This window comes from Sesamum indicum, linkage group LG3 (assembly GCF_000512975.1).
Source record: "Sesamum indicum cultivar Zhongzhi No. 13 linkage group LG3, S_indicum_v1.0, whole genome shotgun sequence".
Classification (NCBI taxonomy): domain Eukaryota; kingdom Viridiplantae; phylum Streptophyta; class Magnoliopsida; order Lamiales; family Pedaliaceae; genus Sesamum; species Sesamum indicum.
Window position 1 is genome coordinate 17,615,972 of NC_026147.1, and position 14,663 is coordinate 17,630,634.

At 33.2% G+C, this 14,663-nt stretch overlaps 2 protein-coding genes across 2 annotated transcripts; one reads left to right on the plus strand and one right to left on the minus strand.

The window, feature by feature from the left end:
• On the minus strand, window positions 7,210-9,189 carry LOC105158656 (small EDRK-rich factor 2). Its single transcript, XM_011075481.2, has 3 exons — window positions 9,060-9,189; window positions 8,618-8,720; window positions 7,210-7,476 (listed from the first exon to the last, which is right to left on the minus strand). Exons 1-3 carry the CDS (start codon window positions 9,064-9,066, stop codon window positions 7,386-7,388), a joined length of 201 nt encoding a protein of 66 aa, XP_011073783.1. The 5' UTR covers window positions 9,067-9,189; the 3' UTR covers window positions 7,210-7,385.
• On the plus strand, window positions 9,791-14,574 carry LOC105158657 (histidine protein methyltransferase 1 homolog). The gene is made up of 8 exons (XM_011075482.2): window positions 9,791-9,984; window positions 10,094-10,156; window positions 10,508-10,574; window positions 10,787-10,887; window positions 13,329-13,373; window positions 13,464-13,784; window positions 13,874-13,976; window positions 14,277-14,574. The coding sequence occupies exons 1-8, from the start codon at window positions 9,841-9,843 to the stop codon at window positions 14,357-14,359; spliced, it is 927 nt and encodes a 308-aa protein (XP_011073784.1). The 5' UTR covers window positions 9,791-9,840; the 3' UTR covers window positions 14,360-14,574.

The window sequence follows — 14,663 nt, forward strand, 5'->3', positions numbered from 1 at the left end:
ATTTAGCCCGTTACACATTAAGTATTGTTATATATTTGTCATGTTATTAATCATTCATTTTAAATTATATATTAATTACTTGAGAATTATATTACACTTGCTTTATAATTTATTCAGATTTAACCAAATCTCTTTTTTATTAGAATTTTTCGATGTTCAAATATATAAATTTTTTATTTGGATTTTACTAAATATTTTTTTTACTAACCCAATACATCAATTTTAAAAAAATAAAAAATCAACTTAAGGATATTATTAACACAAAACCAAAAAAATATAAACACATAAATTGTAAGAAAATGCCACTCCTACATCTAGAATCATTGATTTGACTAGCAGTGATAAAAATAAAAAAATAAAATAGCTTAAATCTTTCCAACCAAATCGAATCAAATTGTTTTTTATGATTTATTTTCCAAATTGTAATTCTAAATTTGGTGTAAAATCGCACTGCACTATTGGCTTGATTTTATTTAGAACTTCAATAAACCCCCCAAAAATAGAATTGAAATGTTAAATATATAATTAATTTTGTAAATTATATATAATAATTTGATAAAATAATTAATTATTTAGAAAAATTTTATATTTAAATTATATAAGCCTAAAATTCATATATTATCAAAAATCCACATTACCCATTTTTATAAAACTTAACTTTGGATTTTATACAAAAAGAGTGTTTGAATTTGTATGAAGGATTAATAAATCTTTTTAATGATATTTTATTTTTTATTTTTTTACTAACATTAAATACTAATAAATGTCACAATTGAGAAAAGTTATTTGTGTTAATATTGATAGTTATGTTGTGCTAATTCAGGATGCATGGCATCCAAATAATGAACAAAGTTCGTCTCAATGCCTAGTGCCTACAGATTCTCAATTGCATGGTCTAGAGTATTACCTGGTACTAGTTTTCAAAAAAACAGAACAATATTTCCAATAATACATTTTTACATAATAGTCTAAATTAATCACAAAATTAATGTAGACCAATTTGCCCAATATTAAACACTATCGCCATTAATATATTTTTACATAATAATAAAAAATATTAAAATAAATTAGAACAATATTCCCAATATATACCAACACATTTTTCCATAATAATGTAAATAATAGCAAAATTAATTTAGATAAAGATTTTGCAATATTAATATTTTTACATAATAAAAAAAAATTAATATTCTTTTTCATTAACATATTGATGTTAATAATTAAAAATTTTAGACTAATACTTTTAATTAATTTGTGTAGATAATGTCTAGTAGTGCTTCACCTCTACTGCGTGGTCAAGGGCGTATTAATGGTCGTGGCCCGCCACTTCCACCAGTACTGTCAGATGCTTCCCAGGTTGGGGAAGCATCCCTTCGATCACCCATACCACCTGATATGCCTGCACACACCAGATGATATGATGCTGGCTGGAGTTGCATATATGGTTGTTGATGACGCGTTACAGCAGTCTGCCACACCGGCAGTTGCTCCACCACCACGAGTGCATCAATGCAGTCGTACGGGGACATTTCCCCCTCCCTTGGTCATGTCTGAGGCAGGTGCCGCCAGAGCACCAGCATTTTTGGTTCGAGAGCATAAAGGTAATCAATTTTAAATTAATTTAATTTTATGTAATAATCTAATTATTTAATTAATTTACTAATATTTTGTTTAATTATATTACTGCAGATGACCTACTGGTGGAATGTGACTATGAGTCCATGTTCCGGGTTTTCTACATATTGGTCAGGAAGTACATCCAAAAGACTTTTTCCGTTGCCCGGTCAAGCCTGATAGGCCCCTATGGCTGGCCAATGAGGTCTGGCTCCAGCTCCAGGCGTACTAGGCCAGTGAGGACTTCCAGTAGGAGTTCTCCAAGAATAAGGCGAAACGAACGACGAACTGCACGACTTCCTCGACTATGTACCTGGGGGAATCTTCCTCAATAGGCATGAACAAGAGGAAGTTGGTAAGTAAATAATAGTATTTGTCTATTAAATCATTATATTTAAATATATGCTAATTAACTGTTTTTTTCTTATACAGGAGACAGAGTTCGGACGACCGCCCAAACATATAGAATTATTCGAGCGCTGCTATAAGAAGAAAGAGGACGAGGGTTGGAGCAGGCCGAGAGCGGCGGAGGTGGCGGTAAGTAGCTAAATTATTAATATTATTTTTTAATAATTAATTCTTCATTTAATAAAAGTACTAACAATTTTGTTTGTTTTGCAGAAGACGTTCCAGAAGATGCTGGAGGATCATCAGCCTCAGCCTACGGCCGACAACCTCAATGCCCCCACCAAATTCGAGGCTTTGATGGTGATGACGGAGCAGCAGATGCGGCTGGCTACAGTCAGCGCCAAGAACAAGTACCGAGTATTCAATCTTGGTTTTGAGACTCACGTCTTCGAGACGATGATGGCCGACATGATGGCCATGATGAGAGAGATGCGGGCCTCCTCGTCGACTGCAGCATCGCTTGCAACGGACCCCCCGGGCGAGAATCAGGATGCTAACGAGGAGCATTCAGATTAGGTTTTATATTTTTTTTATTTTTGTTATTAAATAGTTTTTTATATTAAAATAATATTTTTTTAATTATTAAATTCTATTATTTTATATTAATTCAATTAATTAAATTTATAGATAAAATTAATTAAATTTTTATTAAATTAATTTAATTATATATGAAAATTTATTAAAATGTATAAATTTATTTATTTTTCAAATTTATTTAATATATTAATAAATTAAAAAAATTATAAATTTCAAAAATTAGAAACGGCTTTAGTAATGTTAAAGAAAATATTACAAATGTTAGTAAAACTCGTTCGAAAACCTATTATAAAGACCGTCCAAAAAAGTGTTCCTAAATTGGATGAACCATTCCAAATACAATTAATAAAAGTATTTCAAATAGGTGTTCCAAATTAATAGACAACCGTTCTAAATACAATTACTAATCAGTATCTAATATGTGTTCCAAATTATATGAAATCGTTCCTAATAATATTACTAAAATAGCTCTACAAATGTGTTCCTAATTCATTAACCGTTGCAAATTACAGTTCCAAAAATCGTTCTTAAATTGATCCCTATTAAAAAAAAAAATTCTAAAAATTCAAACACGAATATTACAAACACCGTTCCAAAACTTCACCAATAAAATAAAATATTCATTCCATTAATCATCCCTGACTGTTCCAATTCTTAAATTACAAAAAAAATTGGTCAAAGTCGACATTAGCAACGATTTATTCATATATACGTGTGAAAATTTAAAGGATACTCCTCGAAATTTATAGTTCATATATCAAATAGTTAAAGACGTGGTTTATATATATGTGGAGTGGATATATATAAAATAATATTTTAAGCTTTTATTCCTTATGTCCAGTCCAGGGTCAGAATCTCTTTTCTTTTATTTCTTGTAATGCAAAGTCAAAAAGTAATTATTTTTTTCCTCCTCTTTCTTATCATCCAAGGTTTGACGTTGACCTTTTTAGAACCTAACACAAAATGCAGAAAGAATAACTTTTAATTGGTTCATGGTCCCTACAACTTTCATTATCTCCTAATAACTTTATTCATATATATTATATGTATATACATATATAGAAAGAAAAAATGCTGCTTTTAATTCCGTAACTTAGGATCTTTCTATTTTAGTTTCATTGATTACGGAATTCTTACTTTTGATCTCGTGATTTTTTAATACCCACGACACCTTTCCAATATTATATAATTTAACGAGCTGTTACACCATTTATATTTTTCATCCAATATGTTACATAATTATCACTTTTAATTTCATAACTTTTAAAGTAGAATAGCAGTTTTGGCTCATACACTTAACGATCACATGGCCTTTTCCATTAAACATCTAATAAAAATGGGGGAAATGACACTTTTTATCCCGTAACCTAGGGTCTTTTAATTGTTGGTCCTATAACTTCTAAAAAATAGCACTTTTGCGTCCGCGATACATTTTCATTATATATTTTAACGAAAAATGCCGCGTGCTTAGCACATGACATTTAGAATCTTTACACTTTTGGTCCCATATGTTATAGGATTCTCACTTTTGGTCCCATAACTTTGAAAAAGTAGTATTTTTAGTCTCAAATACTTAACGGCCACGTGGCCTTTTTGGTTAAACATCTAATGGGAAGGTGACATGGGACCAAAACTGTTACTTTTTTAAACTTACGAGACAAAAAATGAGAATTCTATAATCAATAGGATTAAAAGTGAAAAGACTCTAAGTTATGGAATGAAAATTGCAATTGCCCCAATGAAAATGTGTTATGGGACCAAAACTGCTAATTTTTCAAAGTTATGAGATCAAAAGTAAAAAAACCTTAAATTACGAGACAAAAAATGCCACGTCTCATATATATATATATATATATATATACACACATAATAATACATATCATATGACTTGGAGGACATTGCCTGGAATACAAAAGAAAAGTAGAGGTGAAGAACATATATTTGTTGTCATTATAATCCCAAATCATGCTTTTGTAAAATACTTGTTTTTATGCGACCTTGCCACTTATCTAAGGCAATGTTCATATATTGGAACAAACGTTTTCATTAAGATTAATACATCTGTCTAATGATTTTGAATAAAATGCCACAACCATCATTAACTTTCAATTATTCAGACATTTTGGAGTTTAACATGCCCAAATCATACTTTTTCCACGCTCAATTTAGTCAGCATACAACCATAAAAATGTGTGGTTCCTAAATATTTGGGAGTTGAATTAGATATGCATAAGACCCTACTCAAGCCCAAACCCGAAAAAATCCGAACAAATTAACTTAAACTCCATTAAACCCCGTTCAAAACCTATGAATCTCTAAACCCGACCATACCAATGTTTGTGGACCCAATTTTCTTTTCTTTCTTTCTTTTTTCTTTTTTTTTACAAATCGTACCAATTAAATTAAGTTTCTCTTTTTTATCTTTTATTTTTATTGAGATCAATTTACAAATAATTTTTTTTTTAAATAATATATCATCAGTTATACCGTTTACAAAATGGGAGAAAATAACCGAGAGAAATACTCACTAAAATGTTGTATCCAAATATCAACAGTTTTTGTACTTAATTCTTATGCCAATTAATTAGAGCAGACCAAACACTTCACAGAGGTAATTCCATTACTGCAGACTATGCTCCCAAAGATATTTCACAAGCCATCACCATCTATATATATCTATGCATAAGCAGAAACCTACAGACGGCTCCGGGCCAATATTCATAGACATGTACATGTGCTAAGTATATATGTGCAGCAAAATCAAATCACAGATTATAACTCATAGCAGACACAGGTTGGAAAGAAATTTGAAGGGTTGCAGGATGGGGCGACGAATGGTGCTGAGGTTAGAACTGGCGGCAACTAAAGGAGTTCACTGGCAGAGAGTTGCAGCAACTGATATAGTTCAACAGATACAGAAGCTGAAACTTTTGATGCCAATCACATGATATCTACTGAGTCTTTAGCGATAAATGTGTGGCATCGAAAATCAAGATGAAGGAAACATGCGGGGATAGAAGAGAATGCAAGAATGTGAGAGTTCATGAATATTTTTAGTAACCGGAATCATAAATCATAACCGAGTCAAAGAGGCCAAGAAGACACTAAAAAGTTTCAGAAGTTAATGACTGATGTTGCAAGCAAATGAACTTATATGTATTTAGCTTAAATTAATCACTTTCTAGGTAAAGTCATGCCTTGGTTTTCTAGAAGTTGACCAATTTTCTCAAACACCATTATTTAACAATGTCTGCATAAGGTAGAATTATGTCCTAATTTATAGAGTAATCATTTGAATCCCACAGTTAAACAGAAACTTGCCTGTAACCAATGACATTTAGTCTCTCAAGCATTTTATGCTTCCTTCTGCTTCTTGTATGGCATAGCACCTATGGCTTCAAATATCCTACTTTTTCCATTTTTTCCATCCATTTTGGGCAATGCTTAACTATGTTTTCCTTCGTTCCTAACATCTTAACTGTGTAGCAACTCTTTTACTTGCTAGAAAGTACCAACGGAGAGAGACACTCCAAATCCCATATGCTGAAATGATAAACCATCGTCTGTTAGAATCAACAATACCAAGATCAGCCCTGTAAATCTTTCTTCTATAGCTGCATTAATCCATATAGAATGTCTTGTGGGAAACTATTTGTTGCAACCACAATCCCAGAGGTTATTAATCTCAAGAACTCCACAACCACATCTGTTTAGCTTTGTTCTCTATAAATGCCGGCACATATGCAAGGTGTGCTGCAACAAGATATTCAACTGGGATATCTTCAATTTCAGAATATCATGTGTTGACACTGTTGGCCATGAGGTGCATCAAATTGAATTTGAAGCTCACGCAACTACACTGTTTCTTTATTTAAAATTCCAATCCAAAGTTATCATCATCTGCCCAGGTCTCAGGGATGCACATCAAAGATTTCAGATAATGAAGTTAGGTGAACTCAACTTACATTGCGGCATAAGAAGATTAGAATAACTTCAATCTAATGTATAACATATCAAACTGTTTTTCCCCAGTGTTTACCGTACATAAACATGCAAATATTGAATTTCAAGAACCATTTTGAGAAATAAGAAATTTTCTATACCATTTTATTTTCACATTTTCAATCAATGCAACTTGGCATATCCATGAATAAGGGCAACATGTGTAAAGTAGTCTGCATTGCTATTAATTTACGTGAATTAGTAATTTATCAACACATTAATACATTATGTATCATGCCAAGGACACAACCAACTCATGCTTACGCTCCAAATTGCATGTAACATGTCATTCTATTTATTGTGGACAGAGAAAAAAGAATCACCCAATACTATTGCACCAAATTAAGCCGAAAATCCATATTAATATGACAAACAAAATAGCATACCCTATGACTGTTAAAATGAATTAACTGACTAGACACCTTAAATGGGAACAATGCAGGTAATACAACCAAAATGGTGCGACATAACTTTAAAAGCAAAATACACAGCAACACATGGCTCGTTGGCATATTAACAACAAATGAAAATCTATAAAACAAGCCCTGGATGAGAAACTTGACCACCTTCAACTTATCCCATAGAAGAAAAGCCAATTAATTCAGCAAGAATTGAAGAGAACACAATAATGGTAATTGAGATGCAAACTACATACCAAAAAGATCCATCATATTCCACATATCAGTCATAGGAATTCACACTTACAATTTTATTGAAAAAGAGAATAGAAGAATAAAACTCATAGTTTAACATTAAACATAGATGTTACAAACGGATCAAATAGCACAAAATTTAAGTTACAGAACCCATAGATCAGATTATTCCTATTTCTTGTTACTTTTACCTCCAGGTTCGCTACCCCCTGCTGCCTGTGCTGCCTTCTTTGCTGCCTTTTCTTGAAGCGCCTTTGCATCCCTATATAACCACATGCAGACATGTTAGACATAAATAAATGCATATCATGGTCCTAAAAAAGAATTAGATCACTATAAACTGACTTACTAACCCTTATCATTAGATAATCATTTTGAACATAAATAGAAATTCTAGATAATGAACAACAAAAACCACCTTCTGGTAAGATTCTCGAAAAGAAAAGAGTGTTAACTGACAATTGTATCGTCATCCTGAAATTTCTATTTCTGTAATTAATGAACAAATCCATATAGACATGATAATTAAAACTATATAACATAACTCAAGTAATTTATCGCCTAAAAAGTTTAATTCTTCCTCCCCTTGTAAAAAAGACACAAAAATAGCACGTGAAATGCTGCCTGACATAATGGATAAATACATCCTGATGCAGAAGGCAACCCGACAGGAATGATGGGGGAAATTCTTATTTTACTTTGCAGCTGTATGATGGAAGAGATTGGGAGAGCTAACTGTGGCGGCTGGATTAAGGGCTCAATTTGGTAATAGGCAAATCACTGAAATAAAGAGTGACGAAAGATTAGTTATAACCAGCGTCCAGCAGACCAGTGTTTCCACTCCAACAAGATATAGTAGTTCGTCTGTCAACAGAAATTGAGGCCATCATGATTAGCATTTTGGCCACAACCATCGCAACAGATTCTACAGCATTTACAAGCTAATAGGGAAAAATGCTGCATCCACCTCCAACTCTAGGCTTGGATTTCGTGGAAATCACCAGAAATTTCGTCGGATGACTCCATATAGTGAAGATGAACTAAAGTGAATCGATCAGTGAAAATTATCTACACTTCTGCCTACAAAATTCTCTCTTTTTCCCATCTTTTCTGTGTTTCAGATTCAGTATTTCTCTCACCCCTTTTCTTGCTCTCAACCTCCAGACGTAACACAAGGAAAACAAGATAAAGGGAGATCATGAAGACTTCTAAAATTTCACTATCATAATTATGTGACACCACCTTTCTACTAAAGCAACATATCTTACAACACAACCCAGAAAACCCACTATACAAAGACTGGAAATCATTACTAAACAAACCCAGATCACTACAAAAACCAAGACTGCGAAGAAAAATTGAACTTTACAGGCAAGATCAAAAAGAGAAAAGAAAAAGGGTACCTTTCTCGGCGCTGTTCTGGGGTCAAGCCATCATCTTTATTCTTACCTTTGCCACTGTTACGAGCCTGAGCCCTTTCTCTGTCCCGCTCTCTTTGATTTCCACGTTTGCTCCAGTTAAGAAACACTCACAAGGAAGAAAAATAAACAAAACTTACATGCACTAAACTTTACTGGGTTCACCACGAAAAATTAACTTAATTGAAAAAAGAAAAAGAGAGCAACATGGGTTTCATATTCAAACATATGTCACAATAATTTTTCAAATACAAACTTGAAGATCTGAAGTGTAAGCAATTCAATTTCGTACTCGGTTCCTAAGACAAAATCTTTGACAAGGAGAAGAACAAAAGAACACCAATTTGTTCAGTACAAAAGGGGAATTGTTCACGCGAAATAAAACACGCTGAATTGCAGAGAAAAGAAAGCGAACATGGGAGGATATGAGTCATGGTGAAACCACGCCGGAGAAGGAGGGAATCAACGAAGAAAGTTTGCGGAGAGAAGAAAGAGACTAAAAACAGGTGGATGGTTAGCCAAAGAAATTAATACATATCAATATTCTATGTCAGAATACATACATATATATATATATATGGAAAATTGCATTTCTTTAACGTCATGATTCATGTCTTTTCACTTTTAATTCTATTAGTTATTAAATTTTTATTTTTGATCCTAACTTTAAAAAGTAGCTATTGTCCCATAATACTTTTTTATTACTATTTAACGAAAAATGCCACGTAATAGTTAAGTATATAAAATAAAAAATATTACTTTTTTGAAAATTACGAGATCAAAATTGATAGTTTTGTAATATATGAGATCAAAAGTGTAAAAGTTACAACGACTACATCTCTTTTCCTATTCAAATATATAACGAAAATATGTCATCAACTAAAAGTATTACTTTTTAAAAATTATGAGACCATAAATACGAAACTCAAAATCAATAGAAGGAAAATAAAAATACTCAAAGTTTTATGACGAAAAGTAATGTCCTTTACTAATATGAAAAAATAATGCTAAGTAAATTTCTATAAAATTAAAAATATCTTTCAATTCAATTGATAAAATAATTAAATTATTCATCTTTGTAAATTTTTACATAACTATTTCTGGGCCATTGGATTTGGATGGAGCCCAATAGAAGGAGGCCTTTTCAATTTATTAACTCAAACCTCAAAACTGAACACTGAAACCTGAAGAAACAGCAGGCGGCAGAAATGGAGTCAAAACAATCAGACCAGGCAAAAGAAGAAATATTTCGACTCTTTGATGAAAAACCCACTTCAGGATTGGGCTTTCTTGACGCTGAAAGATCCCTCCCACCTCCTCCTCCTCCTTGCCTTGAAGTTCTCGCCTCAGAGGTTCTCTTTACATATTTATACATTTATTAGAAAAAATGATTCTCGTTTTATATGATCAATTGCTTGAAATTCGGTGGAGAAGATACCGATGTTGAAATGTGAAGTGTAGGTTTCACCAAGTGCCAAGTACACCGTGGAGCCTGTGAACATTGGTGGGCTCACACTGTTCAAGGTAAGTAAATGTATCTGAAAGTTATTGTTTTTATTTTCTTTTCGTTTTTGATTGATTATGATAGTGCAGACGCTTATAAGCTCCAATTGTAAGAGAGGTAATGATAGGATTGCTTTCCCTTTTCCGTGTTATGAAGAAGTGTGTTTTTGCCTCCAAGTTGCAGAAAGGAAGTAAATGTTTCTGTTTTTCTTTTTCTTGGTCCTTTTTTGCTTGCTTGGCTTTTCATTGGGGACTACTTTGAGATTCTGCTAGGACTGGGGAGGAGGGGGAGGCAGGAGGTTCTAGTTTGTAATGATTTAGTTTCATTGTAACAGCATTAGATAGGATCTATTGATCTCATTGCATTTGTAGGGGAGGGTGAGCACTCAGGAGGTATTCACATTGACCAATTCCGATCTGGTACCTGGTAAATATGAAGGTTCGTATAGTTTCCATGTTTATTTGTAAACAGTGGTAATCTTCCTGTGTATGTGCATTTTTGTATATTTGTGGATATGTCATACTGTTTGCATTCATCTTTAAGATATGCAAAGGCATGTTTTGCGCATGTATATGTTGGAGAAGTGTGTACTTGTATATCAGATCATGCAAGCATGCTAAATAAATATGATATATTTTGGATGGGAGCAGGAGGATTGAAACTATGGGAGGGGTCGCTAGATTTAATTACAACCCTTAGCTCTGAGATGCAAGATGGGAGGTTGTCATTCACCGGAAAGCGAGTTCTAGAGGTGGGGACTTAATGCTAAGGTGATCCAACAATCTTTACTATGTACAGTTATGTTGAGTGCTAGCGTTTTGCTGGAAGCACGTGTGATCCTCTGTTTTCCTTTGCTTTGCAGTCTCATTAGAAACTAATAAATGCAGCTTAGATTGGTTTCTTTAACATCTTCATGTCTTTTCTGAATTATATGTTTGGGAAACAAATAAAAGGAATCTTGCCTTCAAAGCACATAGCTTCTGGTTCTTGAGTTCTCTTTCAACAATGTTGCAACTCTTGCTCCTCATATCACATTTTACTTAGCTTCAGCAGTTAAGCAGTTTCAGACTCTATAGAGCAAGCTAAATGTGCTTGGTATATATGCTTCAATTTGATGGGAGTATTAGAAGTTATGAGGAGATTTTTTCCGCATATCCTGTACATTTGTTCTTATTTAAGTGTGTTAGTTATAAATTGTTTTATCTTTACCATGTTTGTACTCGACAGTAATTCTCAATGCTATATATGTGGAATTGGGGTTTTCCAATAATATATACAATACAACTTACTTTCTTGTCATTCAACAATTAGATTATTTCTTTTGGGGAAAGGAAAAACTCATTGATCTGGAGCTTCAATATAGAGAATGTGGAGTACGCAAGTACAAGAATCAGAATACTGGTTGAGAAAATGATGAATGTTTGCTACCGACTAAGCGATTGTTTTTGAATCCACCAACTAAATTCTTGTAGCGTGTCACCATTACAGAGTGATCGGTCCCAAGGATTAATATAATCGAAATGATTGAAAATCTTGAATAAGGCCCTGAATTCTATGAATCTATAGATATCTCATTCCTATTATCCAGGTGTCCTGTTAATAAGGCTCTTTCTCTAATATTTATGCCAGGTTCAATGATAACTGATTCTGTCTGAATTTGTGTTTCTTAATAGCATGCAAAATCCTCTGATAAGATGAAGGAGAGAGAAATAGTCGGTTGAAGTATCATTAGGCTTCAAATGGCATATTTATTTCTATTGGAGCTATACATTGGGTAGAGATAGGACTATAGAGTAACCATATTCCCAGTACAAGTGTCTTTGCATTGACTCCAAAAGCATATGCACTTTCTTGTGATTGTTCCTTTTTGGAGACCTTTTGTAATTTTCTCCTTTAAGGACAGGTTTTTTTAGTCTTTCAAGTCTTAGATTGAGTTGGATGCATACAGTTTCACTTCTTTTCCATGTCCACTCTGCAAAAATTAACAATTTAGCAAATTAGGTAATGAATCAAATTCTACTACATTTTGTGTATACGGGACAACTCCAAAGACTCTGTAATTTCCTATTTAGAATGCAGAATGAACAAGAACTTCTGATATCAGTTTGATTTTGTTAAATGATCGCATTTTTTCTTTGCTTGTTGAATTCATAGTAGTTCTGTTTCCCCTCCTATACTTTGAAGAAAGAAATTTGGGGAAAATGCCATTTACCCACTGTGATAAGGGAAATGTGCAAAATCCCCATGTGAAAAAAAAAAAAGAGGCAAAAATCCCCCTCCCCCCCATGTTTTTTGAAATGGAGCAACATACTCCCCTATGGCTAGCCGTGCATTGCACTTGCCCCTTTTCCATCTAGGCATGACTTTTAACCATTAAAAATATTATTTTATATATATATATAATATTATATATTAAATAATAAAATATATATAATTATGTTATTATAAAAATAATATAAATGTATATTTTTTTCATCTTCTTCGCCAACTCACCTCGCACCGCCCTTCACCCTCCCCCTCCCCCGCCCCCCCCCCCCCCCCCCCCCTCCCCTAATTCTGAGCATATTTTTATTACAAAATACATACGAAAACACACACACACACAGTTGTCTGCGTGTCCATGTATATATATGTATATAACATAAACATGCAGATATAGATTTTTATTATATATTATTAATATATAATACATTATTAATAAAATATTATAGTGTTATATATTATCCCAAATAATTTTTGCATGTACCCAACTCCATATAAGAAATACAAAAATAAAAAAATTTAGTTGATGAGAAAATTAATAATTTAGATGAAAGTATTTTTTGTCTCATGCAATTCATTTTAGATTGAAAACTATACTAAGATAATTAAATCTAAACTCATGTTATTTATTAAAAAATAAAATATTAGTTGAATGTATTCTTTGTATAATATAATTTATTGTAATTCGTAAAATGATATTACTTGATGAGAGAATTAATAATTTAGATGAACGTATTCTTTGTCTTATACAATTCATTTTAGATTGAAAACTATATTAACGCATCTAAATCTAAACTGATATTATTTATTAAAAAATAAAATATTAGTTGAATGTATCCTTTGTATAATATAATTCATTGTAAATAGTAAGTGAATATCAGTTGTTTCCCACTAGTCTTGTTATAATGCTTTCTTCATTTCATCTTTCAGCTGGGATGTGGTCATGGACTTCCTGGTATATTTGCTTGCCTAAAGGTAAATAAAGACAGATCAAGGTCTTTTATTTTCATGATATTTTGCCTCAATATAAATAGGATGTTTACTGTACGCATTTTGCTGCATTAGGGTGCATCGCTCGTGCATTTCCAGGATTTCAACTCAGAAGTCCTGCAATACCTCACTATTCCCAATGTTGCTGTTAATATTGAAAAGAACTCTCAGTGCTTGGGTCCAGATGTTGAGGAGGGCCCCGTTAACACTGAGACTCGCTTTTTCTCCGGTGACTGGGGTGAAGTGCATCATGTTCTCTCTTGTGTATGTAGCAATGAATACAACATTAGAAGCCGTCCGCAGCTGGATCAGGCTGCTGGTTATGATGTCATTCTCATGGCAGAAACAGTTTACTCAATTTCTGCACTGCCCAATCTGTACAAACTTATAAAAAAGGTCTGATTTTGGTGTTCTTTATATATATATTTTCTTTTCTGTTCAGTAACTTCTTTATCCTGAACCCATTTCAATGCGGGTGTGATCAGTGCCTGAGTTATCCCCATGGAGTTGTGTACATGGCAGCAAAGAAGTACTATTTTGGGGTGGGAGGAGGATCAAGGCGGTTTCTAGCTCTTGTTGAAAAAGATGGTAAGCTGAAACTTCTTGGATCCTATCTTGCTCTCTGTTGATGCCGTAGAATATGATTATCCCTGTGTAAAAACAAAAATGTTTTCAGTTAGAACCCAAAGGAGCTTCAGTTTGGTTGTGCATGAAATGTAAGAATTTGCAATGTACTTGCTCCTATTCTCTTTCTTCTCTCTCTATTTTTTTTCTTTTAATCTTTTTGGGACCAGTAGTAGGGGCAACAATACAGTTCATAAATGTTCATCCTGCTCTATAAATTTGCTTCAGCTTGTATATCTAGGCTGCTAATATGAACTTTCTCAGGTGCTTTCGTTTCATCTTTGGTTGCGGAGGTTGCAGATGGTTCGTCCAATGTTCGAGAGGTATGGAAGCTTCATCTCAAGTGATTTTCCAATGTCGAGCAGCATAATGTTTTGCAGGCTTCAAGTATACTGTAATATGTGCCTGAGGGGCATTCTCACTGTTGCAACTCCATTCCGAACGAGTTTTTGTTAAACTAGTTGTTGTATTTGTCCATCGGGCGTGTTTGTTGGTGTTTCAAAGCTGTCTTCTATATCACTTGCATGCTGACATTGGTTATATTAGTTCCAGGTTTTTGCAATTCTGTGGGCATTTGATTAGGTATTTTGTTAGGTTTTAAAGCTATTTTCAAATTGAATTCCTATCGTCGATTTAATAACTTTTTAAATT